Here is a 22,364-nt window from a genome sequence, read left to right as displayed (position 1 = left end):
TTGTCAGCAGAGAGCTCGTGACGATTATGCGCTCGGCAACATCGCTCTGTGACTTGTTGCAACAGTGCCATCCCACTACAACATCAGTTGTTCTTGTATTTAGTTGCTTTTATTTAGTACTTTTACCCCTAAAGTGAATCTAGTACAGCTGCTCAACTGTGAACTGGCTCCAGTGATCTCAGTGCTCAGTGTAGAAGCAGAGGTAAGGTTCAAATCAAATAAGTACAACGACTCTGCAGCAACCTCCCACGATGCATCAACGGCTCAAACGAGCACACAGTTTAAATCTCGGTTAGTTCAAATTTGTCTGTTTATGGTGTTTTAGTGCCTCCACTTCAACTGCAGGGAAAAAAACAAACATTCATTTTCTTTTAGTGTCAAGGCGAGAAGTGAGCGCACAGTTGGTGTGCATCTCATGTCTTACGCAGTGCTATTAAATGTGTCAATGTGGATTCAAATGAAAGGTAAAATCCAGCAAAAGTTTGTTTTATCAAAATGAGGGTTAACGAGAAAGTCTGGATGATGTTTAACGTGTCTTATACTCACTTTTGACCTGCTGTTCTGGTGCTTTGACGTGGCTCAGCATCCCGGGCATGTTAACACTGTTCCTGTGCATGTACTTGAGGAAGACATCTGCATTTCTCCTCGCCAGCGTGCACGCCTAATTAAAACGTAAAACACGCACAGTAAGATCAGAAGTGTGAGTTAAAGCTTTGCTCCGCTCTGACTCATTCTCTGTGTGTGTGGGAGTGTGTGTGTTACTTTTAGGAAGGCCTCCTTCTGCTCCAGGTGCTTGCTGATCATGGGGGTGACGTGGTCCGTTTCACAGTTGGGTCCCAGTTTGTCAGCTCCTCCACACCAGTCCTCCTCTCTCTTGTACTCTTGCTCCAAGCTCTCCAACACGCTGCACACCTGTTGAGAGAAACGTGCAGTCAGTTGTGTTTGTGTGGACTGTCGAGGAGACGGTGAAGCTAACTCTTCTCTCATACCTGTTCAGAGGTCTTGTAGAAGGCGACGGAGGCATTGACGAGCTTGAGTCGGTCCTCCATCTTCAGCATGAGCTGTTGCCAGTGTGAAGCCACGCTCTCGGCACAGTCTCTGATCAGGTCCATGTCGTAGTGGTTGGCCTGAAGCAGAGCCTCGGCTTTCTGCTGAACCTGCAGGGCACTCTGGTGTGTTTTCTGCAGAAAGGGGAAAGTTCAGGATTACAGTTAGTCAAAGAAGAGGAGAAATCCAGCTTCAAACGGGCTGATGGGATAACACAAACTCTGCTACCTCAATAGCATGCTGAAATTGTTCGTGTTCCCTCTGCAGCTGCTCAGCTTCCTGCAGGGAGCTGGCTGTTATCAGACCGGCGTTTAGCATCGACTCGCCATTACGAATCCAACCCAGGACCTGTAAGAGAGACAGAGAGAGCTTTTTCCTCACAGAACTCTGCCGTTTGAACCTGTTTAACCTGCAGATGGTGCCTTGCTGCAGGTATGTGACCAGGCATTTTACCTGCTTGACTTCTGCCTGCAGGTGTCTCAGCTGGACACACTGCTCCAGGTGTCTGCGGTGCTGCTCAGCTGCCAAATCGAGCTCTTGCTGCTTTTCGTGAAGGAACTCCAGCAAGTCCTGAACCCGCGTGGCCATGTCCACATCCCGATCGCACAGCAGCTCCACACCTGGATGGAAGACGCGTAACCGTATAAGACGTGGTGTGGAGGAGCAAGTCGAATAACTTCCCTGACAGTCTTAATTATCAGTCACGTGTGCATCAATTCAAACTCATGTTTAATACACGTGGCATGGCGCAACCGTTCCTTGTGCCGTTTTACAGAGCACCTATTAGCATGTGAGATCACAGGTGAGTTATTATGGTTAGTGAGTGGGTGCCTCTCATCACAAACGCTGACTGAATCTGACCCGCGACACCTACACAGCATCAATATTAAAACTAACGTAGCCAACACAGAAATCTGTGCGGCAGCCAACATGAGCTGCATCCTGACTACACCCTCAGATGGAAGATGACCGAGGTCTGAGGGAGGCCACCGGGCGACAGTCAAACACCTCCACAGTTTTACTTTGCAGCACTTAAGGGCAGATGAAGAACTGGTAATGAGAAAATGTCTAAAAAATAATGGAGCCTGAGGAGCGGACTCACCGGAGGCCTGGACTTCGTTGACATACTGCAGCAGCTCCTGGCCCTGGTGGATCACATCGAAGGTGAGGTTGTTCATGGTCAAGGCCTTGTCAGCGTGGTGCTGGAGCCTCTGCTCGGCCAGCGTCAGGTCCTCCGTGTCAAAGTCATTCATCTGACCTGTCAGCTCCTCGTTCCACGACTCCAGGTCAGAGATGATCTGAGGAGAGAATAATGTATAATAATGTATAATAATGTATAATAATAATAATAATAGAGTAGCTTTAGTGAGTCACGAGTCTGAGAGGCACAATGCTGCGTGGGAAGATGTTTTTCATACAAATTACACGCATTATTCTTCCAATATCATTAATTCTAAATGAAAAATACTTTTGCATTTAAACGTGTGAACAGCACATTTTCACTTATACATTGTACAGAAGCACAGGCTGTTCGATTCTGTGTCCACACGCAACCGTCTTTGTACTTGAAGCACCCGTGACCTCATTTTCAGAGCTATCGAGGGATTATTGTTGCTTAGCTACAAAAAACGGTTTCTAGCGCTTCTGCATTCCTTCTTTGTGGACATCAGGTCTCTACAGTTTGCTTAAGACTGTTTAAACATTCTTATAATGGCAGATAACTGGGCTGTCACTGAGAACAGTTCAATTCTCCTCCACCCGTCTTGACATTGTTTGATGTCCTAATTTCCTCCCCTTTCTTTGAATGTTTACCTCTTGAAAGCCTACTAGGACTAAGCACTGAAGCTCTTTTATGAACGGAGCAGTTTGTGTCACATTTCAGACCTTGCTCATCAAATAAAATGACTGGGTTTGCATCAGCAGTTAGCAAAGGTAGTCTAACCTTGGAAAAAATACACAAACTATTCTAATGATCATTAGAATTAGGGGTGGGGGAAAAAATCAATACTGTGTAGCATTGTGATATTTTGTTTGCTAATAATGTATCGATACAGGGACAGCAGAAATCGATATTTTGTTACAAAAAAGGTTTTTGTGCTCTGACTTCAGAGCATGTTGATCCTTTTTCTGAACAAGAATCCTGACATTCCTTCACTGTCCAAATGTGTTTAACTTTTTTTATATAAACTGTGGTCCCCCTTTCTGGACTTCTTTGAAAGGCCCACAACTACTGTTACTGAGCAGTCCAAGGAACCCCCCCGTCTTGTTTTTTTTGGTTGAGTTTGGTTGTTGTTTTTTGCTTTTGTTTGGTTTTTTTCTGTTTGTTTTTCGGTTTGTTTTTCGGTTTATTTGGGCAGCAGGCTGCCAATTATTTGTTGTTTTAAGGGTTAGGGTGGGAACAAGATTGAAATTTTGGAATATTCTGAAGCATTTTGTGTTATTGTATTGGAACCTTTGTCTAATAAAAAGACCTTTGAAAGAAAGATTTTTTTTTTTGGCAGCAATAAACATGACAGTTTACTTATTTTAATTTAAGACATGTTTTATTTTAATTAAGTTTAAAACTTTTTTATTTAATGTAAAATTATATTTTGTTTTAATTTACTTTCAAATTCTTCAGTTGCTGAAGGGGCTGCATAGTTTTCATAAACTGCATAGTTCAGAATAGCTATAATTGTACCAGATGGTTGATTCAGTTAAGTTGGACTAGACTGTAATACAAACCGTTCAGTTTGTCAACAATCAAACTGAAATGAGAGAAAGACTGAGTGTGAGACTTTGATATTAGAAAAAATGAATATTGATAAAGTTTATGTACAGAATCTGAATATCGCAAAATATTTTAAAAAATTGCAATAATATCGTATCGTGGGATGTATGGTGATTCCCACCTCTAATTAGAATAGTCAATAATTCGTAATTAAGGGTACAGGGGAGGTATTCAAATGTCTGATGAGAGAGAAGTGACGCTGATCAGTTGTAGCTGAACCATTTACAGCTAAAAGTGCAGTGAGTGAGGCTGAACTGAGAGTTTCTTTCATATAAACAGCTTCCTGTGGAAAAAAATCCACCTATGAGGACTCACATCGATGGCATCCCTCTCAAAGATGCGGAGCTGCAGGAAGAGCTCCAGTTTGATCTTCCTCTCCTGGAAGAGCTCCTCCATCTGTGCCTGGGCTTCATCCAGCTGCTGGAGGACGCTCTCGATGTGGTTGATGGAGCTGTTGTGGGGCGTCTTGTTGCTGGAGATGGCGGAGTCCCTGCAACACAAATGCACAAACGGCTATTAAACCATGTGATGAAGTGCTGACCATAAAAACAAGGGACGCAGAGCAGCTTTAAAGGGACACCGCAGCACAACAGGGAGAGCCACTGTGCCGATTTACTGTCTCATATCAGGATTTGGTTCAGCCAAATCACAAGCAGCTGCCTCTTTATGTTTTCCTTCTTCTGATTGGCTGTCCCTCTTAAACAAGAGGGTTGAATGACTCCCGAGTGAGACTTCTGTGCCAGTTCTGTTTGTAAGGGGACAATATTTGGGGTGTCCGCTCACTTACACCACACAGAGCAGAAGAAACTGAGACGCTGTATTTGAGGAATTACATATTCAATGCACAGTAGGGCTGCACGAGTTTGCATAAAATGAGAATCACAATTTTTTGGCTTAGAATTGAAATCACGATTCTCTCACGATTTTCTTTTCCAGTATAAATATTTATTGCACTTATTAACTGCACATCAACTTCGTAACAGTTGAGACTGAACATAAAAAAATAAATAAACATAAAAACAACAAATGTCTCACGTTTTGTCGTTGCCGCAAAATGTTGTACTGCTTGAAATTGCGTCTCCACCGTTGCTCGACACTGCGTGTATAGAGCAGGTAGTGCAACAATAGAAAAATAGTTGCGGGACGGCACTGTGTAGCGTTTGTCTAGGGTGTTGATCATTTTCCTAAATCCCTCGTTTTGCACAGTGTTGATGGAGCCATATCTTTGGTCAGGTGATAAGTAATAGCCTCCGTAACTTTATGCCTGCGGGAGTTCGACGGGTATAGGGAAGCGCTGTATAAGGTTCCCGTTATTGATGTTTGGGTGGTCGACCGGGACGGATTTTCTCCTGTCACTTTCTTGGCCTTTACAGCTTCGTCATATTGCACTTTACGGTGATGTTTGAGGTGGTTATATAGATTTGTAGTGTTACCTTGCGGTGCTGCTACTATGGCAAAACACAGCTTGCAAATTATATTTTTTTGACTCTCATCGTCTTCTTTGAAGCCAAAAAACTTCCACACGGAGGAATGAGAACCTTTTCTTGGAAGTAATTTTACAGTGGGGTTGTCATTCTCACCGCCACCAGCGAGCTTTTCCTCTGCGCTCATTGTGTTTTCTCCCCTCGGGCAGTTTCACGTGCTCGCCGTTGTTTTTTCCCTGCCAGATGGCTTCTGTATCACGTGGTATAAGGCTCCGCCCTTGTCATTTGTTGAGCAGGAAGAGTGAGCGCTTGTTTTCATGCAGATCATGTCCCAGATCAAAATGCGGTACAATCGTCTTTTTTAAAAAAAAAAATTTTTTAAATCGTTGTCCTTTGGAAATGAGATTGCGATTTTCTAACGATTAATCGAGCAGCCCTAATGCACACATTAAAACTGTGGGCATGTTTAATAGGAGCACCCAGCATCGTGACAGACTCCCTCTGTCCTTCATTTTTGTGACAATATATTGAGTGTTTGAAATCCTGCAGCCTGTCAGCAGTCTTACATGGATTTCATTACTTAATGAGAAAGATTTCTAGTCCATAACACAGCACTGGAGCCAAAAATAGCAACATAGATTTTACTGTTTCACCACAAAGGAAAACTGAAGTCGTGCATTTAAGCCATCAAGCTGGGATCTTCATAAAGTAAGACAAAACATTAAACCTGCACAGAAGTGTTAATTAATGTGAATATTAAATTGAATAAACAAATCAGACGACCCTCTGTGAGCAAGCACTTGGCAACAGTGGAAAGGAAAAACTCCCGTTTAACAGGAAGAAAAATCCAGCAGAACCATGACCACAATCAGAGCCGTGACTGGTTGAGGGTGAGGGGAGGGAGACGGGACAAAAGAGAAATTAGAGGTGTCTGAACACATTGATAGTGAAACTGGATCATGGGAAGCCCCCAGCAGCCTAGAACTATTACACTGCAACTTGGGGGGGGGGGGGGGGACATCTGTGTCCCGATCCCAAACTGGGAGCTGGTTCCACAAAATTACACAACCTCCTAATCTCTTTTTAAAGAGAAGGACTATTGCATATTTTCATGGACTTTAGAGCTAGAAAAAATAATAATGAATAAGTATTTATTACAAGAGGTGAATGAATGAATTAATAAATACAAATTAGTGGCAACTGTGGACCCAGTCCCAGCCTTTCACAGCTCTCACTCTCAACCAAATGCCAATTATTCAAATTTATAAAAAATTAAAACGGCCTAAATCGCCCTGAAGCTCACGTGTCGCGTGGGCAACGGGGTCTGCAAAGACGCATATATTTTTGTTTAAGAAGAGAGAGAGGAAATGAAGCAGCTCATACAGATTCTGACTCATCAGTCTCACAGATACACGTATGATGCACAAACATGAAACGACAGTTTTGGGGAGGCTAAATATGAGCAGGCAAAGAATCGGAGGTCAGGTGTGTTCTGATTGGCCGATCGCATTGTGGACTCCTAGGGTGCACTCCTAGTCCTGCGCACACTCGTTAGCAGAAGCTGTGTGGAGTTACAGTTGCCTCTTGGGGAGAGTGTCACACCATTGGACACGCATTTTTAAAAGCAGTGTTATGTAAGACTTCACCGTGGAGCCAATACACCGTGGAGAGCGAGCAATGAGAGAAAGACAGAGGAAAAAACTGAGGGGGGGGGGGGACTGGAACGTCCTCTGCATAAAAATAAAGCTGGATAATGAGGGTCAACTGAATCCTCTTCTCCAACACCTCCTCCTTGCCTCTCAGCTTTCTCTGTCGCTCTTCACGCACCGCCATTAACGTCTTCAAAATGACACATATTGAATATTTTGCGCTTTCGCCACAAATTTGAATTCCAAACTCATCCCCGGTTAAATTAACCTGCCAAAACTACAACTGAGAGAAACACGGGAAGAGTACTATTACATAAGGAGACATGAGTTTTTTTCTTCCCTCCTTGTCTTGACACGTTTTAATATCCGTGCATATACGTGGGCAGAACATGTGCACCATTATCTGTTACTAGTAGCTGAACGGATTTTAAGGATCGGTTGGATTGCATTACTTTTGCATCAGAACATCTTTGTTTTGAGAGAGTCCACACTCATTTGCGCTACCTGAGCTGCTGGATGAGGTCCTCTCCCTCCTTGATGACGTTGACGGTGACCTGCAGCGTGGTCTGCTGCTGCTGGCCGAAGCGCTTGATCAGATCCTGGACGGCCTCCACAGACTCGGCATAAACGTCGTCCAGCAGCTCCTTCTGGAGCTCCTCCAGCCATGTCCACAACTAGAAGAAGGGATGTCAGATTTTTTAGAAATCTTATTCAGTTTGATTGCAGGTAAACTAGTCTGATGGTTTATCCACTGGGTTTCTGGTAAGTCTCATACACTGCATATACATGAGCCTGTGTGACACCTCTTTTTGGTTAACACTCATGTTCTCACCCTGACCAAGGAACAGGATCCGGCATACATTTATCACCTTTTTCTGTATTACAAACGGCGATTATCAGAACCTAAAGGGAGGACAGTATAGTTACTGACCAAGTCCTCTCACCAGTTTGAACAACGTTAATTGCTCTCTAAGTCCGTTAAACACAAAATATAAACATTTCACCTGGTAATTATTTCCCTCTTGCTCAGAGAGCCCTGTGAAAGCTCTCAACCACACACACACGCAGCCCACCATCCACTTCAACATTATGTCATCCCTCCTGCCCACCTCTTTGACGTGCGTGTGGAAGGCGACAGACATGTCCAGCAGGACTTTGCGCTGCTCCACGCGGCGAACAAAGTCTTGGATCCTGTCTTCGAGCTGGTGGGCGGCCTGGTAGATCTCCTCTGGGTCGCACTCTCCTGTCTGGGCCAGCTGCTCGGCCGCCTCCAGCAGCTTGTCTGCATTGGTGTACGTATTCTACACCGAGGCCGGAGGTAAAGGGGGAGACGGATTAGCTGAAGAAGGCAGTGTAAAACGAGCGCAATGCAGTTCGAAGATGGGCAGAGAGAGAGAGAGAGAGAAATCATAAAGGCAGAGACAAAAATGAAAAACAGGATATGAAGACGTGTATACTGATTAAATCAGTGACAGCAGAGCTTCACAGAAATAGGTAGTGAAAGGAAACAGCGCGTGAAGGGGACATAGAAAGAAAGGCGCAGAAACGGAAACAAATGGCTGTGTAACGGTGGGACGTCAACAAGTTGTTGATATTTTTTGGTTAAAGTTAACGAGGTTGTCGGAGTATTCTACACTAGTGTGGAAATATAAAAAGATTACAGCTGTAACAAATGCAAAACATAGTATTTTTAAGTATATGCAAGTAATATTTTACATGCTTGCTGTATAAACATAGTATGCAGTAACTGAAGGTGTTAGATAAATATATGCAAGCAAAGAGTAGAACACACAGATGTAGCAGGTGCACGCCACTTCTTAGTGTTTATATAAACAGATAAAAAAAATAAAAATAAAAAAACAGTACAGTTAATACAACATCTCAACCATATATGGCAGTATAAACCAAACTGAAGAGTCACGGGTGAGCTGGCATTAAAAGACATTTTTACTGCAAACAGCTGCACATGCAGATGCAGGTCTGTGTGTGCAGCAGGGGTCTACACATTACTTTGGGTGAAATTGTGAAAAACCTACTGAGAGCTTATCTAGTTTGTAAAATTATTTTAATCAGCTAAAATCAAGGCAAGAACCTGACCTTCGCCAAATACCTTCACAAAATGCTGAGAATGCGTTAACTTTTACTCGGACAAATACTGTTCATAAAAAACTATTTAAAAAATAGAGTTTAGCTAACACTTAAGCTAATAAAACCAACAATGTCAAACAATAAAACCTAGAAACTAAGTCTTTATAAACAAAAACTAAAGTATCTCTGCTAGCTTGAATAGCTAATATTTTACATTAACAAATTAAAGCTAATAAGCATTAGCATAGCCGAGATTTGCTAACCCTCACCGCACCTTTACTTTTTTCATCTTTTCCCCCCAATAATGAGTCAGAGTGTCTTTCACTAATAGTGAAATGCCCAAAGATTGTAAATTAATATAATAACATGGAGACAACACAACACAGTAGAAGACATTACAGTAGCAAAAGAAGAAGAAAAACAGCACACAGAAACAATACAAACACCAGCAATGCAGTGACTGGTGCACTGGTTTAAACCTGACAAAAGGGCAGGAATCAAGCTACCTGTGCCACTTCCTCAAAGTCTTCATGGCGTTTCTGGAGAGCTCTGGCTCGGTGGAGAGACTTTCCCACCCCTGTGTGTTTGCTGAGGAAGGCCTCGCCATGGTTTTCTATCCAGTCCAAAACCTGTGCAAAGACCACATTACCCACTGTGAAACGTATAACACCACAAGGGGGCGCTCTGACGCGGTATTACTGCCACAAGTGTTAACGATGAAAACTGTACATGAGAGCAAAGGAATGGCAGAAATAACCATGAGCGGGGTTAACAGGAGCCACGGAGTCTTTCTTTGCACACTCCCCTCTGTGCACTTTGTCCTCCGTAGGATGAACAGCATCTGCATGGCCATATGACCCAATTCAGTTGCCATAGCAATAGTTGCCATGTCAACACACTGAGGAATGCCTATGATTTCTGGACAGTGTGCAGCGGTATTGTTATGTTGGGACCATTTGATTACAGTATGCAAGCTTTTATTCTGCAGAAAGCCTTTTTATTTCAGGCCTTCATCCAGTGCTCCTATCCACAGCGACATGTGAGGACTGAACGTGCATCGTTCCAGCAAATAACTCAAGGACATGTCGATAGGAAACATGCCTGCGGTTGCAATCAAACCCTCTATTAAGTGTAGTATTCATCTAGCCATAAGCCTAGCCTGCTATTTTCAAATTAATGTGTAACCCTGGCAATTAAGCTCGGTCCTTAGAATTGCTGTGTGCTCGAACAAATGCGCGCATGCATGAAGATATAAACAAAAATACACGCAGTAAACTGGAAACGTGTGCGTACCTGCTGGACGTCCTGCTGAAACACGCAGAGCTGCAGGCGCTGGTGGAGACGCACTTTACGGTGCTGCCAGATGTTTTCCAGCTGTCTCTGGTGATGCAGCACCTCGTGGATGATGTCCAGGACGTGGTGCACCGCCTTAGAGTAGTTTGCCGTTGCAGTCAGTGAATCGGCACTGCCTGGGGTCAAAGGTCGCTGCAGCTTGTCCAGCAGAGCTTTGCCATCTTGACTCACCTGAGGTTAGAAAATGTTTTGAAAGCTCGACGTGAATCGGAAAGATAAATGCCACTAAAGCTAATCCTGCCCTCTGGACAGCAGACTAACTCCATCGTGTGTGTGAACTTGCCTCCGAGTAAGCAGCTGTGATGTGCTCGTACAGGCCTTGGTGATGGTGGATGGCATCTTCGAGGTCTTGTAACTCAGAAGGCAAGTCCACCTCGCCACATGCCTTACACCAGGAGTCCACATTACTCATGTACTGCAGCAAGAGGAGAAGCATAGCTCACATGACACACTGGTGGTTTATACATCTGTGCGCTCTTCCCAGGGGTCACAAACAGCAGAGCATAGAAAGACATCGCCTGGGTGTAAACCTGCAGAAATCGTCTTTTGCCCATGAGATCTATTAGAAGAATCATCTATAGCTGAACCTGCTGTTCATTGGCCTGTGGTGACTTCCTAGAAGCTTCCTGTACCCCCCTGTAGGAGTGATGGGGGAAAACATAACAATCATTAAGATTGACCTCTGAGAAATTTCTCCATCTTAATGATTTGCCTTTTAAACACCTCTCACATCATAATTGGAATCACATACAGAAGAGAAGCTTGTTTTAAGTCTTTGTTCTCTTCATGTATGTGTGGTGGAAAAACCTCTGGGAACAAAATGCCCTTTTCTATTTCATCTTACAAACATGAAAGGCTGGTCTGATGACGGCAGCATTCCAGGTCGGAAAAGTTCGCCCATGTTCCCTGGCTGTTATGCTGCTTGTGTACTTTTTAAGGCCATGAATCATTCCATAGTGGCCTGACTAATGAGCACGGATACCAGCAGATAACACACACACACACACACACACACACACACACACACACACACACACACACACACACACAGTACTTACATTCAGAATTTATTCATGCAAATATATGTAAATGAAATGTATGTGCTAGAGTTTATTCAATTAAGCCAAATGGTTACTTTACAATCCAAAAAGTGTGCACGTGTGTATTCATTTGCATTCATTAGAAAAGGTCAACACCTCGGCTACCTGAACAGCACATCAGCGCGAGGTTTACCGATTGGTTCCCACTGAACCAGTGTTCAAGGACTAGTTAAGACTTTTGAGAAACAAGCTTCTTATCATAAGAGCAAAAAAATTGATAGGGTTGAGCTTAATTACTAAAGTGAGGGTACAGGATCTATTCTTTTTTGACATTTCCATTCATTTATAAAGAAAACAATTAAAGCATGAGTCCAGCATTTTTCAAATCACAGCATTAAAGGCTCAAACAATCAATTCTAACAGATTCAGTCCATGAACATTTCTTGCCATTTACCAAACCGTCACACTCACCTGGTCACATTTCTGATGGAAACCGGCCGACATCTCTAACAGCGTGCTACGTTCGTCCAATGCGGCGGCGAATGCCTTCCACTCCTGCTCCAACTGACTTGAGATCTGCTTGATCTGCTGGGAAGCGTAGTGACCCGACTCTAGCAGCCGGTTCCCCACGGACATGATCCGGTTGATGTTGACGTACACATTCTGTACAGGACGATGAGGAAGAAAGGCGCGAAATGAAAGAAGCAAAAACTTGGTCTAACATCCGAGGCCACAGGTACGTGCAGACGAGAGAGGAACTGAGAGGAGGAACCAAAAGAAGGTTTAAAGCGGTATATTATTGTGAGAATGGGTCATGTTGCACATTGAGCACGTTTACTTCAGGTACTCGGGTATATTTTTAAGGCAAAGCTTCCACGATTACTCAATTTACATTATAACATCGGTATTAGGTCACACGGCTGCACATTACCCAGAAAATAATGCACATGTTTTCGTGTTTTTATTTCTGAAATACCAATAAATATGTTTTTTTGTTTAAAAAAAGTATTTTTTTCCATATGCAAAAAAAGACAAAAAAAGGTGCCTTAGACCTGGAAACACGGTTAATACATCATCGTTTAATAAGTGAATAGGCCAAAGTAAAAGACACTATTGGTCTGCTACTGTTTTTTTCTCATCTGTGAGCAGAAACCCTCAGCGGCTGGATTGATTCCTCGTCTCAGCAGTTTCATAATGGTTATGTAAGGCGGACTGTGGATAGAGAATAGGATTACTTAATACCTGGTTGTGTTGCTCCTAACATGGAGAAAATGTGCAAGTGCACGGAAGCGCAGGCTGCTCTAAACAAACACTCAAACCCAGCAGTAGAGCTTGACACTAAGTGCAATAACTATATTATTATACAGTGTAGGGCACCGACTTGAGTCCAAGTGGGAAGAAAAGCATTATCTCCTGCTGCGAATCAGTGTGTGTCTCACCATGCAGTTCATGGCGAAGTGGCTGTGCTGGGTTTGCAGCTCCACAGCATGGGGGTGGTTGTTGCCGATCTCTGTGTAGCCTGCCAGGAACAAACCCTTGTTGTGCATGATCCAGTCGAACATCTGAGGCATGACGACAAATACACACAAAGAGAAAAAATATCAATAAAAAAATAAAAGCACAGACACACAAGGGCTGCGTTCATTACTAACTCCTGCAGATTGTTGCAAGAACAGGCACAAACAGCTGGGACTGAGCCGTGTGGGCAAACCTGAGCGTGTTTGCTCACTGCTGCAGTGTTCGAACATCTATCCAGGCCAGCATACAGAGAAATGGACTGCCTCTATTAAGAGCATCCTCTCTGGCTCTCTTAGAGAACAACTTGTGGCCTATGGTGTCCTAGCAACAAGCTCCTACTACTGCAGTGTATCCAAGACTGCAGCTCGCTCTGTGTTGCTGCAACCTGCTATTTTATTCTACTCACTCCAACACGGATCTGTGCATTTCTCTCCCTGTCTCTTCTTATTTTGTGACGCAGCTGTCATCGCCCGAGCCGTCTGGGTGGCAGCCAGAGTAGGTGGCGGTGCACCTGCGTGAGCTAGCCTCCATCTTCCCGCCTCTCACGGTGGAGGAGGGCAAACCTGTTTAGTGTTTAAGATCCCGAGGGCTCGATTACAGTACACGAGGTCTTCGCAAACAGCATCAGTCGATGCTTCTCAGTGTGTGTAATTGCATTTTTTTAAATATGTATATTGGCATTTGTGTGCCCTGCAGTGATCACCAGCTCTGGTTATAGATTATCACTACATCACAGCTCACAGAGAACCAGCCACAGACCTTCTCTGCATCCTGCTCGAACAGGCGCAGCTGGAAACACTGATCCAGTTGGAGCTTGCGGACGTGCCACGCCTGGTGGAGGTGCTGCCGGGTGGAGTGCAGCTTGTCCAGCAGCTGGGTGATGCGCGGCACCAGGCCTTGGGTGTCCGCGTTGCACACTCCGCTGCCGCTACTGCTGCTGCCGCCGCTGCTGCCATTGCGGTTGGAGAAAGACTCGCTGCTCTGAATGCGCTGCAGCAATCTGGAAACAGATTTGATGTTTGCATTAACATCAAAGACTTAAGGTTTTTGCTACTGTTTCAGTCAAGCTAGCCTCCGTTGTTAACTGATAACCCCAAAAAGGAGAAAAAAAGGGGGAAAAGAGCACTGCCCAAACTCTTGATCACATTCCAACCTGTTGCCCTGTTCATCTTTCATACAAATGACCTGGATTCACATACACAACCAGAACAAAGACTTAAAAACAGGCATTTCTGATACATTATATATGATATATAGAAAGATGCAGAACTGTTTTGTTTTTTTACCTTTGCCCTTCAGTGTCCAGTTCCTCTATAGGAGCTTTAATGACTTTCTTCTTCAGTGTGGCGTGCTCTTCTATCATCCGTCTGGCTCCTTCCAGGTCTTGGGGAAAGTCTTTCCTTGACACGGTTTCCTGCATCTCTTCTAATCGAGCCAGCATCTGGGTGGCATGGCCAGAGAAATCCTCAAACGCTACACGCACCTGGACGGAAACACCAGCAAACAAAAAAAACCACTGAGTTATGGTGACCCACTTTTGGGCGGTTTGGTTGGCTGTCTTAAGAAGGAAACAATCAGATCAGAAAGAAGAATAATCCTGTGTCCGCTTAATCATCCGATTTGGACATCACTGGGGATTTGGGGGATCTTGGCACAGACGGTCTGAAGTGACAGGACGGCTGAGCTGATCGTACCTCTATCCACTCTTCGTGGTTGTAGTCCAGGCTGCCGTCAAAGTCTGCTGTCAGCTGAGAGGGGTCCACCACTTTCGTCAAGCCTTCGAGTGACACCATGGTGGTCTAGTGGAGCGAGAAGCAAAGAACAAGGGTTTAAACGAGGGAGTTCAGGTGGACACTTGAGTGGTAAATGCTTCTAATCTTTCACCTTCTGCCGTGTTTCGTTGCTGAAAAGTACGATTTTTATTTACTCACAGAAAAGACATCACTAACGTCTAGTCCTCTTCCCCCCCCAATTACAGCAGAGTTGTAGAGATGTGACCATCAGCAGAAGCTCCGTGATTAATAACATGCCTCGAGATGCTGCTAATTTAAGCACACTCCTCCCGTCTACCAAAGAGATCCTCCACAACCCAAAATGTTGTCTTTGAGACTTCAAAACTCAGAACTAAACCTTTAACAGCCCGCCGCAACTTTTCTTTGCCTCCTTGATGTTAGACTTAAGTGAATTTCAAATCCCCAGCATGATATCAATTTCAGTGATACGCCGAGGAAAAGTCTCCCTGTGTTGCCTGCGTTTCCACCTCCGCACAAAACACCCCCACACACATGGCCAGAGATGGATGGAGTCGGAGCGATCGCTCGGATAGGCTTTGTGTAGGCCAAACAATGCAGAGATGCACTGTTGTCCTTGGGTAAAAAAGCACAGCGGCTCTTGCCAGGAAAAAAATACTGATGCTGCCGCGTTCGCTATTGTACCGATTTGTACTCCGCTGAATGGAGCGATAGTCGGCCAGGGACGTTCGGGTAGCATTTTATGCTTGTGCTAAACTGTGCCATTTATCAACAATCGAACGAAAAAAGAGAGAGATTGCGACCGGCTCTCTGAGCTTTGCTTTCTTTGTGTATGAACTGATGACAAAAAGGGAGGACCATGTCCTACTTCTGGTTTCTATTACACGAAGTGAGAGAAAAATCCTTGATGCACACACTGAATGCTGGACGCTCACACATACACGCAACTGTAGTCCTAGCAACAGCTCTGTATCAATTTTGCATGAAGAGTGCAAGATGAAAACTTCTGAAATCTTAATAAAACATAAAGCATGGACAGGGGGCGATGAAGCCTGCACATGAACGCACATGCACGCTATCCAATCAATGCCTGTGCGGCATGACAGAGCGGTGCATGGATAACTATAACGTTCCCTGTGGCTATTCTTCCTATCAAAAGATCAATATGATATAATGAGACTACAGTGAGGTCGTGTTCATACACATGTGAGCAATCACAGTAAATTTCCACACTCGTGCGTTCTCCTACGTAGCTATAATCAGAAGCTAGAGGGGGAAATTTCCACTCCGTATCAGAAAAACACACTGCATAAAAAAACAATAAAGACAACACAGCAGCTTATGCCAACCCAAGTTTCTCCACAACAAATGCTGATGATCATCGTAGTAAGCAAGGTTGGCTAATGACAGATCAAACAGGGGGAGGGGAATTGTTATTCCGCTCTCATCGGAAGACATTTACTACACAGAGCGCTCCGCTGGTGCACATTTCAGAGTCGAGTTTATGACGACGAAATGGTCAGAGGGTAAAAAACAAGCCTGTTCGTGTGAACGCATCACTTAATTAGCTGTGAAAATGCCTTCTATCGCTTGACTGACAGCATAACGAATACTCGTCCTCGTGAGCTGCAGCGAGCCGTTTTTGGGTTGGATGTGATGAAATTTTTTTCCCTATGGCAGACAGCTGGCTGGTGGTGTACGCACCCAAAGCAGCGGGGAGAGGAAAATAATGAAATGTGCTGACAATGAGCAGCTCGGGGGTGTGGAGGGAGGGGAGGCGGCAGAGCGGTTGTTATCACAGCTCAGCTGACAGCAAATTGGAGGGAGGTGAGGGTGGGGGCTTTTTAAAAGGCTTTTGTGACGAGTTCCTTTAAAATGCCAAATGTAAAACTGATCCGCTTGAGAACAGGCAGCTGTGAGATATATGTGCTCACATATCAACTGCAACAGTTCCCCTAAATCAGGGATGTCAAACTCATTTTACATTGTGGGAAACGTACCGCCCACTCTGAGCTTCAGTGGGCCGGGCTGCTGTAAAGAAGTTATTTTAACATAAAAAGAAGTGCAATAACACATCTGTATGGCAGAAAACAGGAACTTTCTTACTTTTAATTGTTTACAACTTATTAACTTTGGTCTAGTATGAATGGTGGCAAGAAAATACAGTTAAAAGTCCAAAATTGATGCCCTCCTTCACACTTCCCAAAGTCAACCAGTGAGCCGGACTGGAGTCTTTGGCGGTCCGATTCTGGTCCCGCTCCCCTGAGCTTTATGTTTAACGCCCTCGTCCTAAATCTTCCTTGCTTTAAAGTATGGGTGGGGGGAAAAATGGATACTGTGTAGTATGGTGATATTTTGTTTGCTAATAATGTATCGATACAGGGACAGCAGAAATCGATATTTTGTTACAAAAAGGTTTTTGTGCTCTGACTTCAGAGCATGTTGATCCTTTTTCTGAGCAAGAATCCTGACATTCCTTCACTGTCCAAATGTGTTTAACTTTTTTATGGCAGCAATAAACATGACAGTTTACTTATTTTAATTTAAGACATGTTTTATTTTAATTAAGTTTAAAACTTTTTTATTTAATGTAAAATTATATTTTGTTTTAATTTACCCTCAAATTCTTCAGTTGCTGAAGGGGCTGCATAGTTTTCATAAACTGCATAGTTCAGAATAGCTATAATTGTACCAGATGGTTGATTCAGTTAAGTTGGACTAGACTGTAATACAAACCGTTCAGTTTGTCAACAATCAAACTGAAATGAGAGAAAGACTGAGTGTGAGACTTTGATATTAGAGAAAATGAATATTGATAAAGTTTACCTTTATGTACAGAATCTGAATATCGCAAAATATTTTAAAAAATTGCAATAATATCGTATCGTGCGTTAAGTATTGTGATAATATCGTATCGTGGGATGTATGGTGATTCCCACCTCTACTTTAAAGACCGATATAAATCGTTAGATAATAATTTTTAATCCTTCTGAGGATTAAGGTGATGTACACTGGATGAAAAAGGTACTTTCGGCATGTAGATGGATACTTTCATTTATCCGAGCTTGGAATCGGCACTACGAGTTCAACGGGCAAGGTCTGTGTCTCCAACCGTGGATCTTTTGGATGTAAGGTAGACGTTTAACCACTATGCTGTGGACACGACGATGTCGACGATGTCGACGACGACATAGAAACATCTGTTTGATATTATCGTTTATTTCACGGTGTTGTAAAACTGTGTTTATTTCATCATTTGGATGGATTTTTTTCCACTTTAAAATGCTAAATTTTAAATGTAGAACAAGTCCTTTGTATATAGTCATCATATTATTTGACAGAAAATGTACTGTTACTTTTAGCATAATCAGGGTATGAGATTTTGGTAATCCAGCCCTGCCACCTACTAAACCCTCTCGCTCTTATTTTGAAAGCTCAGTCTCTGCTAAACATCCAACACCTGCCGACAGTCAAACAGACTCAAACTCCACCAGCTTGGACTGCAGCTGGTGACGCCAGTCCTTGTTCTTTTGGGGCCACTTTAACCAGAACCTACAGCAGGTGGACGTCTGCTCCGTGCGCCGCTACGCCAAGCTCACCGACCGAGGCTGCACAGCAGAACGAGCATTAGCAGCTGCAGTCCAAGAAGGCGAGACTCCCTGGAGAGGTGCTGATTATTGCGAATGTTATTGCTTATCGCATAACGTTTATTAGAGGGAGGGAAAAAATGTAATGAAATTCTGGACAAATTCTGAGTAAGAATTTAGTTGACGGCAATATTGTTTCCCCTTGTTATTTATCATTCCCCTTTGCACCAGGGAAATAAAATAAATCTTCATTTAAAAAACAAAAAGAAAAAACAACCTAACCTGTTTTAAAGTCTTTAAGCTCTTGATTGATAAACTAGAGCACAACTGATGCCACACACTCGATAACTACCATCTTATTTGGTGATTTCAGTCAACATGGCTGAATATATGTGCATATTTGGATGATAAAGCGCCGCATCACCAGTGTGAATAGTACAACCCCTCCACAAACAGCATCCAAGTCTTTAAATATAACAGTGTTAAGATGACTGATTAATCTGGCAGTGCGAAACAAACCAGAACCTGTTATTTCAATGAAAATCACCGTCTGTTGCTTCTATTCACTCAACAGCTTCAAACGCTATTTTTGAGTAAGACATCGAAATATTCTATCACTGCCTCGAACACTGGCTCAACATCCTACCTCGAATTCAAACTTGGAGCTGCCGAAGTTGGTCCTCTGCTTCTGCCAGAAGTTGTCCGGTTTGATGATGAGCGCGACGTGGATGCAGGACGGGAACGACTCCTGCAGGATCTTCAGCAGAGGCTTGATGCTGTCCCACTTGGAGCCACGCATGTCAACAATGACCGTGAAGCCATGTTTACACACCTCCTCGCTGGGATGGACAGAGGATGGAGGTCGGCGGGAGTGGGAGGAATTAAAGAGAAGAGATGGAGAGTGGGCATGGGGTGGGTGGGGGGAAGGGGGCCAAGAGAGATTGGTGAGAGTTTAATCCGGAGAGAGAGAGAGAGATGACAGTCGTGGGAAAGGATGAAAGAGGGATGACGGAGAGGAAAGGACAGATGGAAGAAGGAAGAATAGAGAAGAAGAGGAAAGAGAACCAAAACAAACAGTGAGATGACGCATTTTCTATACTGTGAGAAGCCTACGCAGCAAATCCCACACACACACACCCACGCACCCCTATGCACACACAGTCACACACACACACACACACGTACGCAGAAACCTGCGACGAATGAGTCACAAACGCATATATGCATACATATATATGTATATATATAAAAATACAGTTGAGCCCGTTTGTGCATCAGCAGCCTCTTCCCCCTGTGGTGCTCTGCTCTGACCATCATCATCTTTATTCTCGCTGCACAAGCTTGCATACGCGCACTGAAGCTGAAACCTGTCACCGTTATCTGACATGCCACAACAAACAGAATGTCTTTAGGATTCAGAATATTTTGCAGCTCATCTGCCATCTGTCCGTTTCCATGTCATTCCAACCACAACTACTTTATTCAATCCACAAACTCAGATCGCTGCGTTCCCTACGAGTATGTCATCGTGTTGTTTAAAAAGATAATAATAAAAAATACATCACTTTAAAATCTTTCCATCACTGCATCCCTAAATACCTCCATCCTCTCCCAAACCGCTCTCCCTCCCTCTCTCGGTGGAACAGCTTGTCGCTACACACACAGTGTGCAGCGATGTGCAGATGTTCCCTTTCACAAACACAGGGATGCCAAAAACCCCAAAGTTAAGAAAGATGTGCAAGATGTGACACGATGACATGAGGTTTTCAAAGCCCAAAATTCAACTTGGAGTTTAATTTAAAAAAAGCAAAAAAAAAAAAAAAAGCAAACATGCATAATGTGATGGAGGTGAAGAGGGTGGATTTTTGAGAGATATGCAAGGAGGAGAAGAAGAAGCAGCATGCCGGGTCAAAAAAGGAAGGAGAAGGAGGCGGATGAGCGACGCTTTACCTGGGAGGTGAGGAGCTGCTCGCCTACAGGAACTGCTGCTGCACTGCCTCGGCTACTGCGACACTTTGTTTTGCTTTCATACACACGCTCGCTCGCTCGCTCCCTCCCTCCCTCACACACACACCTCCTCACACATGCGCTCTCCATCTCTGTCAGTTTTAATCCTTCCACCCTCTGCCCATCTCAGCATCCTCCTCTCTCTGTTTAAACCTTTCCTGTTTTTCCCTCTCCTTCTTCTGTTGCATGTCGCCTCTGTTAGCTCCAGGCTTCTCTTCTCTGTCTCAGCATCTCACCATCTCTAGAAGCGATTTCTGGCAGCCGAGAAGCTGCAGCAAGATAACTGCTCCTGAATTATTACGCTCTCCTATCACATGCTCATCTCAGCCCTCTCACGTGTTCGCTTATAGAGCTTTGAGCACTCGCTGTGGGAGTTCATGTCATTCTGAGCCACTGCCACACACACCCACCCACACAAAATCACATGCAATGAAATAAGTAACCTGGGGATGCCGGCGAGGTAAGCGATCAGTCTCCTCAGGTCGTCTGTTCGTATTCTGTCGTGGTTGCTGCGTGATGGGAACGTTAACACAGGACCACCACGTCTGTCTCTGCCACCTGAGGTGATGCACACACAGACACACACACACAGATAAAAAGTGGAGTAAGGACAAGTGTGTATGTGGCACAGAGTTTTGCAGGTTTAGTGGTATCATTTGCACCACTGGAGCATAACAGTTCGATCGTAGGCAGTTAGCTAACCCAAAAATGAGCGAAAAGTTTTTGTTTTTTGTTTTTTTTAAAAAAAAGGACAGGAGATCATTTAGACTGAAAGTATTTTATCGTTGTCTCTCTGTGCAGTCGAGCTGTGAAAAATGAAGTGGACCTGCTTGCAATGGGCTCGTGGCCACGCCACAGGCTGTTTGAGACCGCGGCACGGCACGGCAGCGCTCACGTTAGCTGATGAGCAGCGCGTGCAGCAGTTCTTCACTGTAGTCGTGGTGTGCTTACATTCACTAATTAAGAATAAACACAAAACACAGCTGCTGATGATAATGAAGTTAAGCTTTCATTTATGAGCAAAAAAGGGAAAAACTATCTTAACAGGATGAAGGTCACAGACGAGAAGTGGACCTTTTTTATCTTTGACAGAGTCCTGTGCAGACCCTCACTAAACACATTTTGTTTTGTAAATGATCGTCACCATTAGGGCCAGAAAGGAGGAGAAAGCTTTACTTTGTGTTAAGTCAATCATGACACTGCATAACTACAAAGTTTCTTCAATTATCTGCACGATGGCTGAACAGACTGATTTCAGTCGATGTGCAGGCAGGAGGAAACTGTTTCTTCAAATATGAAGATTCCTTTGATTTTCAGTAAACAGAAAGGATGAGAGTGCGATGGCCAAGTGCAAACACCATCCAGGGCAGAAACGACTGATTTATACTGCTAACACAACATCTGTGCAGAGCCGAGAAGAACTCAGTGAAGTTAAAGATGAGCCCAGCTCAACACAGAGGCAGCGATGAGCAGTCAGGCTTGTAGCTTACATTTCTACCTGCGCCTTTTTCTACAGCGCGATCACCGTGACGACTGCTCTAAAGCCTAACTGGGCTGGTTCTCAACGCTGCTTTGTTTTATTGGCTTTGTGTTCGTAATTAATCGCTAGAAGAAAGATCTTGTGTGCGCACGTGTTAGTATAATGATTTATTTTAGGGTGTGAGACTGTAGCCTAAGCTTGGTAATTATGTGACAAAGCATTTCAGACAATGCTGCTGAGTAATGTAACAATGTAACGTCTATTATATCAAATGACTTTTTCCTGGCAACGTTTAAGTAAGGCACTGCTTTAGAAACAAAGTAGCGAGTCATTTGTGACACACCATTTTTGTGCACAGCCCAACAATGCTTGTAAATGGCTACATGGTAGCATTTAAATGTGCAGTGTTCAGGTTCTCTGTTAGTCGCCCCTTCTGAGTCACATCTTCTAAACATCAAGATGGTAACGCTGGTGGTTACATCCATCTTCTATGTACAGTCTATTCGCATAGCCATAGCTACGTGGCTGACCTCACCTGATGTCACAGAGCCCGATGTTAAAAAACAAAACAACTACTGTCTGAATTGAAGCATGTAGAGCAGTCTGAAAGGGTTTTGTTTAGACTGAGCATTTTCATATCTAATATTAAC

The 22,364-nt window shown here is 43.9% G+C and overlaps 1 protein-coding gene across 1 annotated transcript in view; it reads right to left on the bottom strand.

The window, feature by feature from the left end:
- Positions 1-22,364, bottom strand: part of LOC102785757 (triple functional domain protein) — an 86,233-nt gene that overhangs the window by 22,947 nt on the left and 40,922 nt on the right. Inside the window, 19 exon segments of the mRNA XM_087835124.1 lie at positions 547-661; positions 763-912; positions 990-1,181; positions 1,276-1,395; positions 1,501-1,667; positions 2,150-2,345; positions 4,133-4,307; positions 7,395-7,564; positions 8,000-8,191; positions 9,485-9,607; positions 10,272-10,502; positions 10,615-10,746; positions 11,843-12,034; positions 12,811-12,933; positions 13,649-13,889; positions 14,176-14,372; positions 14,584-14,688; positions 18,874-19,066; positions 20,678-20,792. Of these exon segments, the coding sequence (XP_087691250.1) occupies positions 547-661; positions 763-912; positions 990-1,181; positions 1,276-1,395; positions 1,501-1,667; positions 2,150-2,345; positions 4,133-4,307; positions 7,395-7,564; positions 8,000-8,191; positions 9,485-9,607; positions 10,272-10,502; positions 10,615-10,746; positions 11,843-12,034; positions 12,811-12,933; positions 13,649-13,889; positions 14,176-14,372; positions 14,584-14,688; positions 18,874-19,066; positions 20,678-20,792 (3,129 nt within the window).

The sequence above is a fragment of the Neolamprologus brichardi genome, chromosome 22 (genome assembly GCF_056152115.1).
Source record: "Neolamprologus brichardi isolate AB-2024 chromosome 22, ASM5615211v1, whole genome shotgun sequence".
Lineage (NCBI taxonomy): Eukaryota > Metazoa > Chordata > Actinopteri > Cichliformes > Cichlidae > Neolamprologus > Neolamprologus brichardi.
The sequence above is the reverse complement of the archived record's forward strand: the minus strand, read 5'-3'. Positions and strand labels throughout refer to the sequence as shown.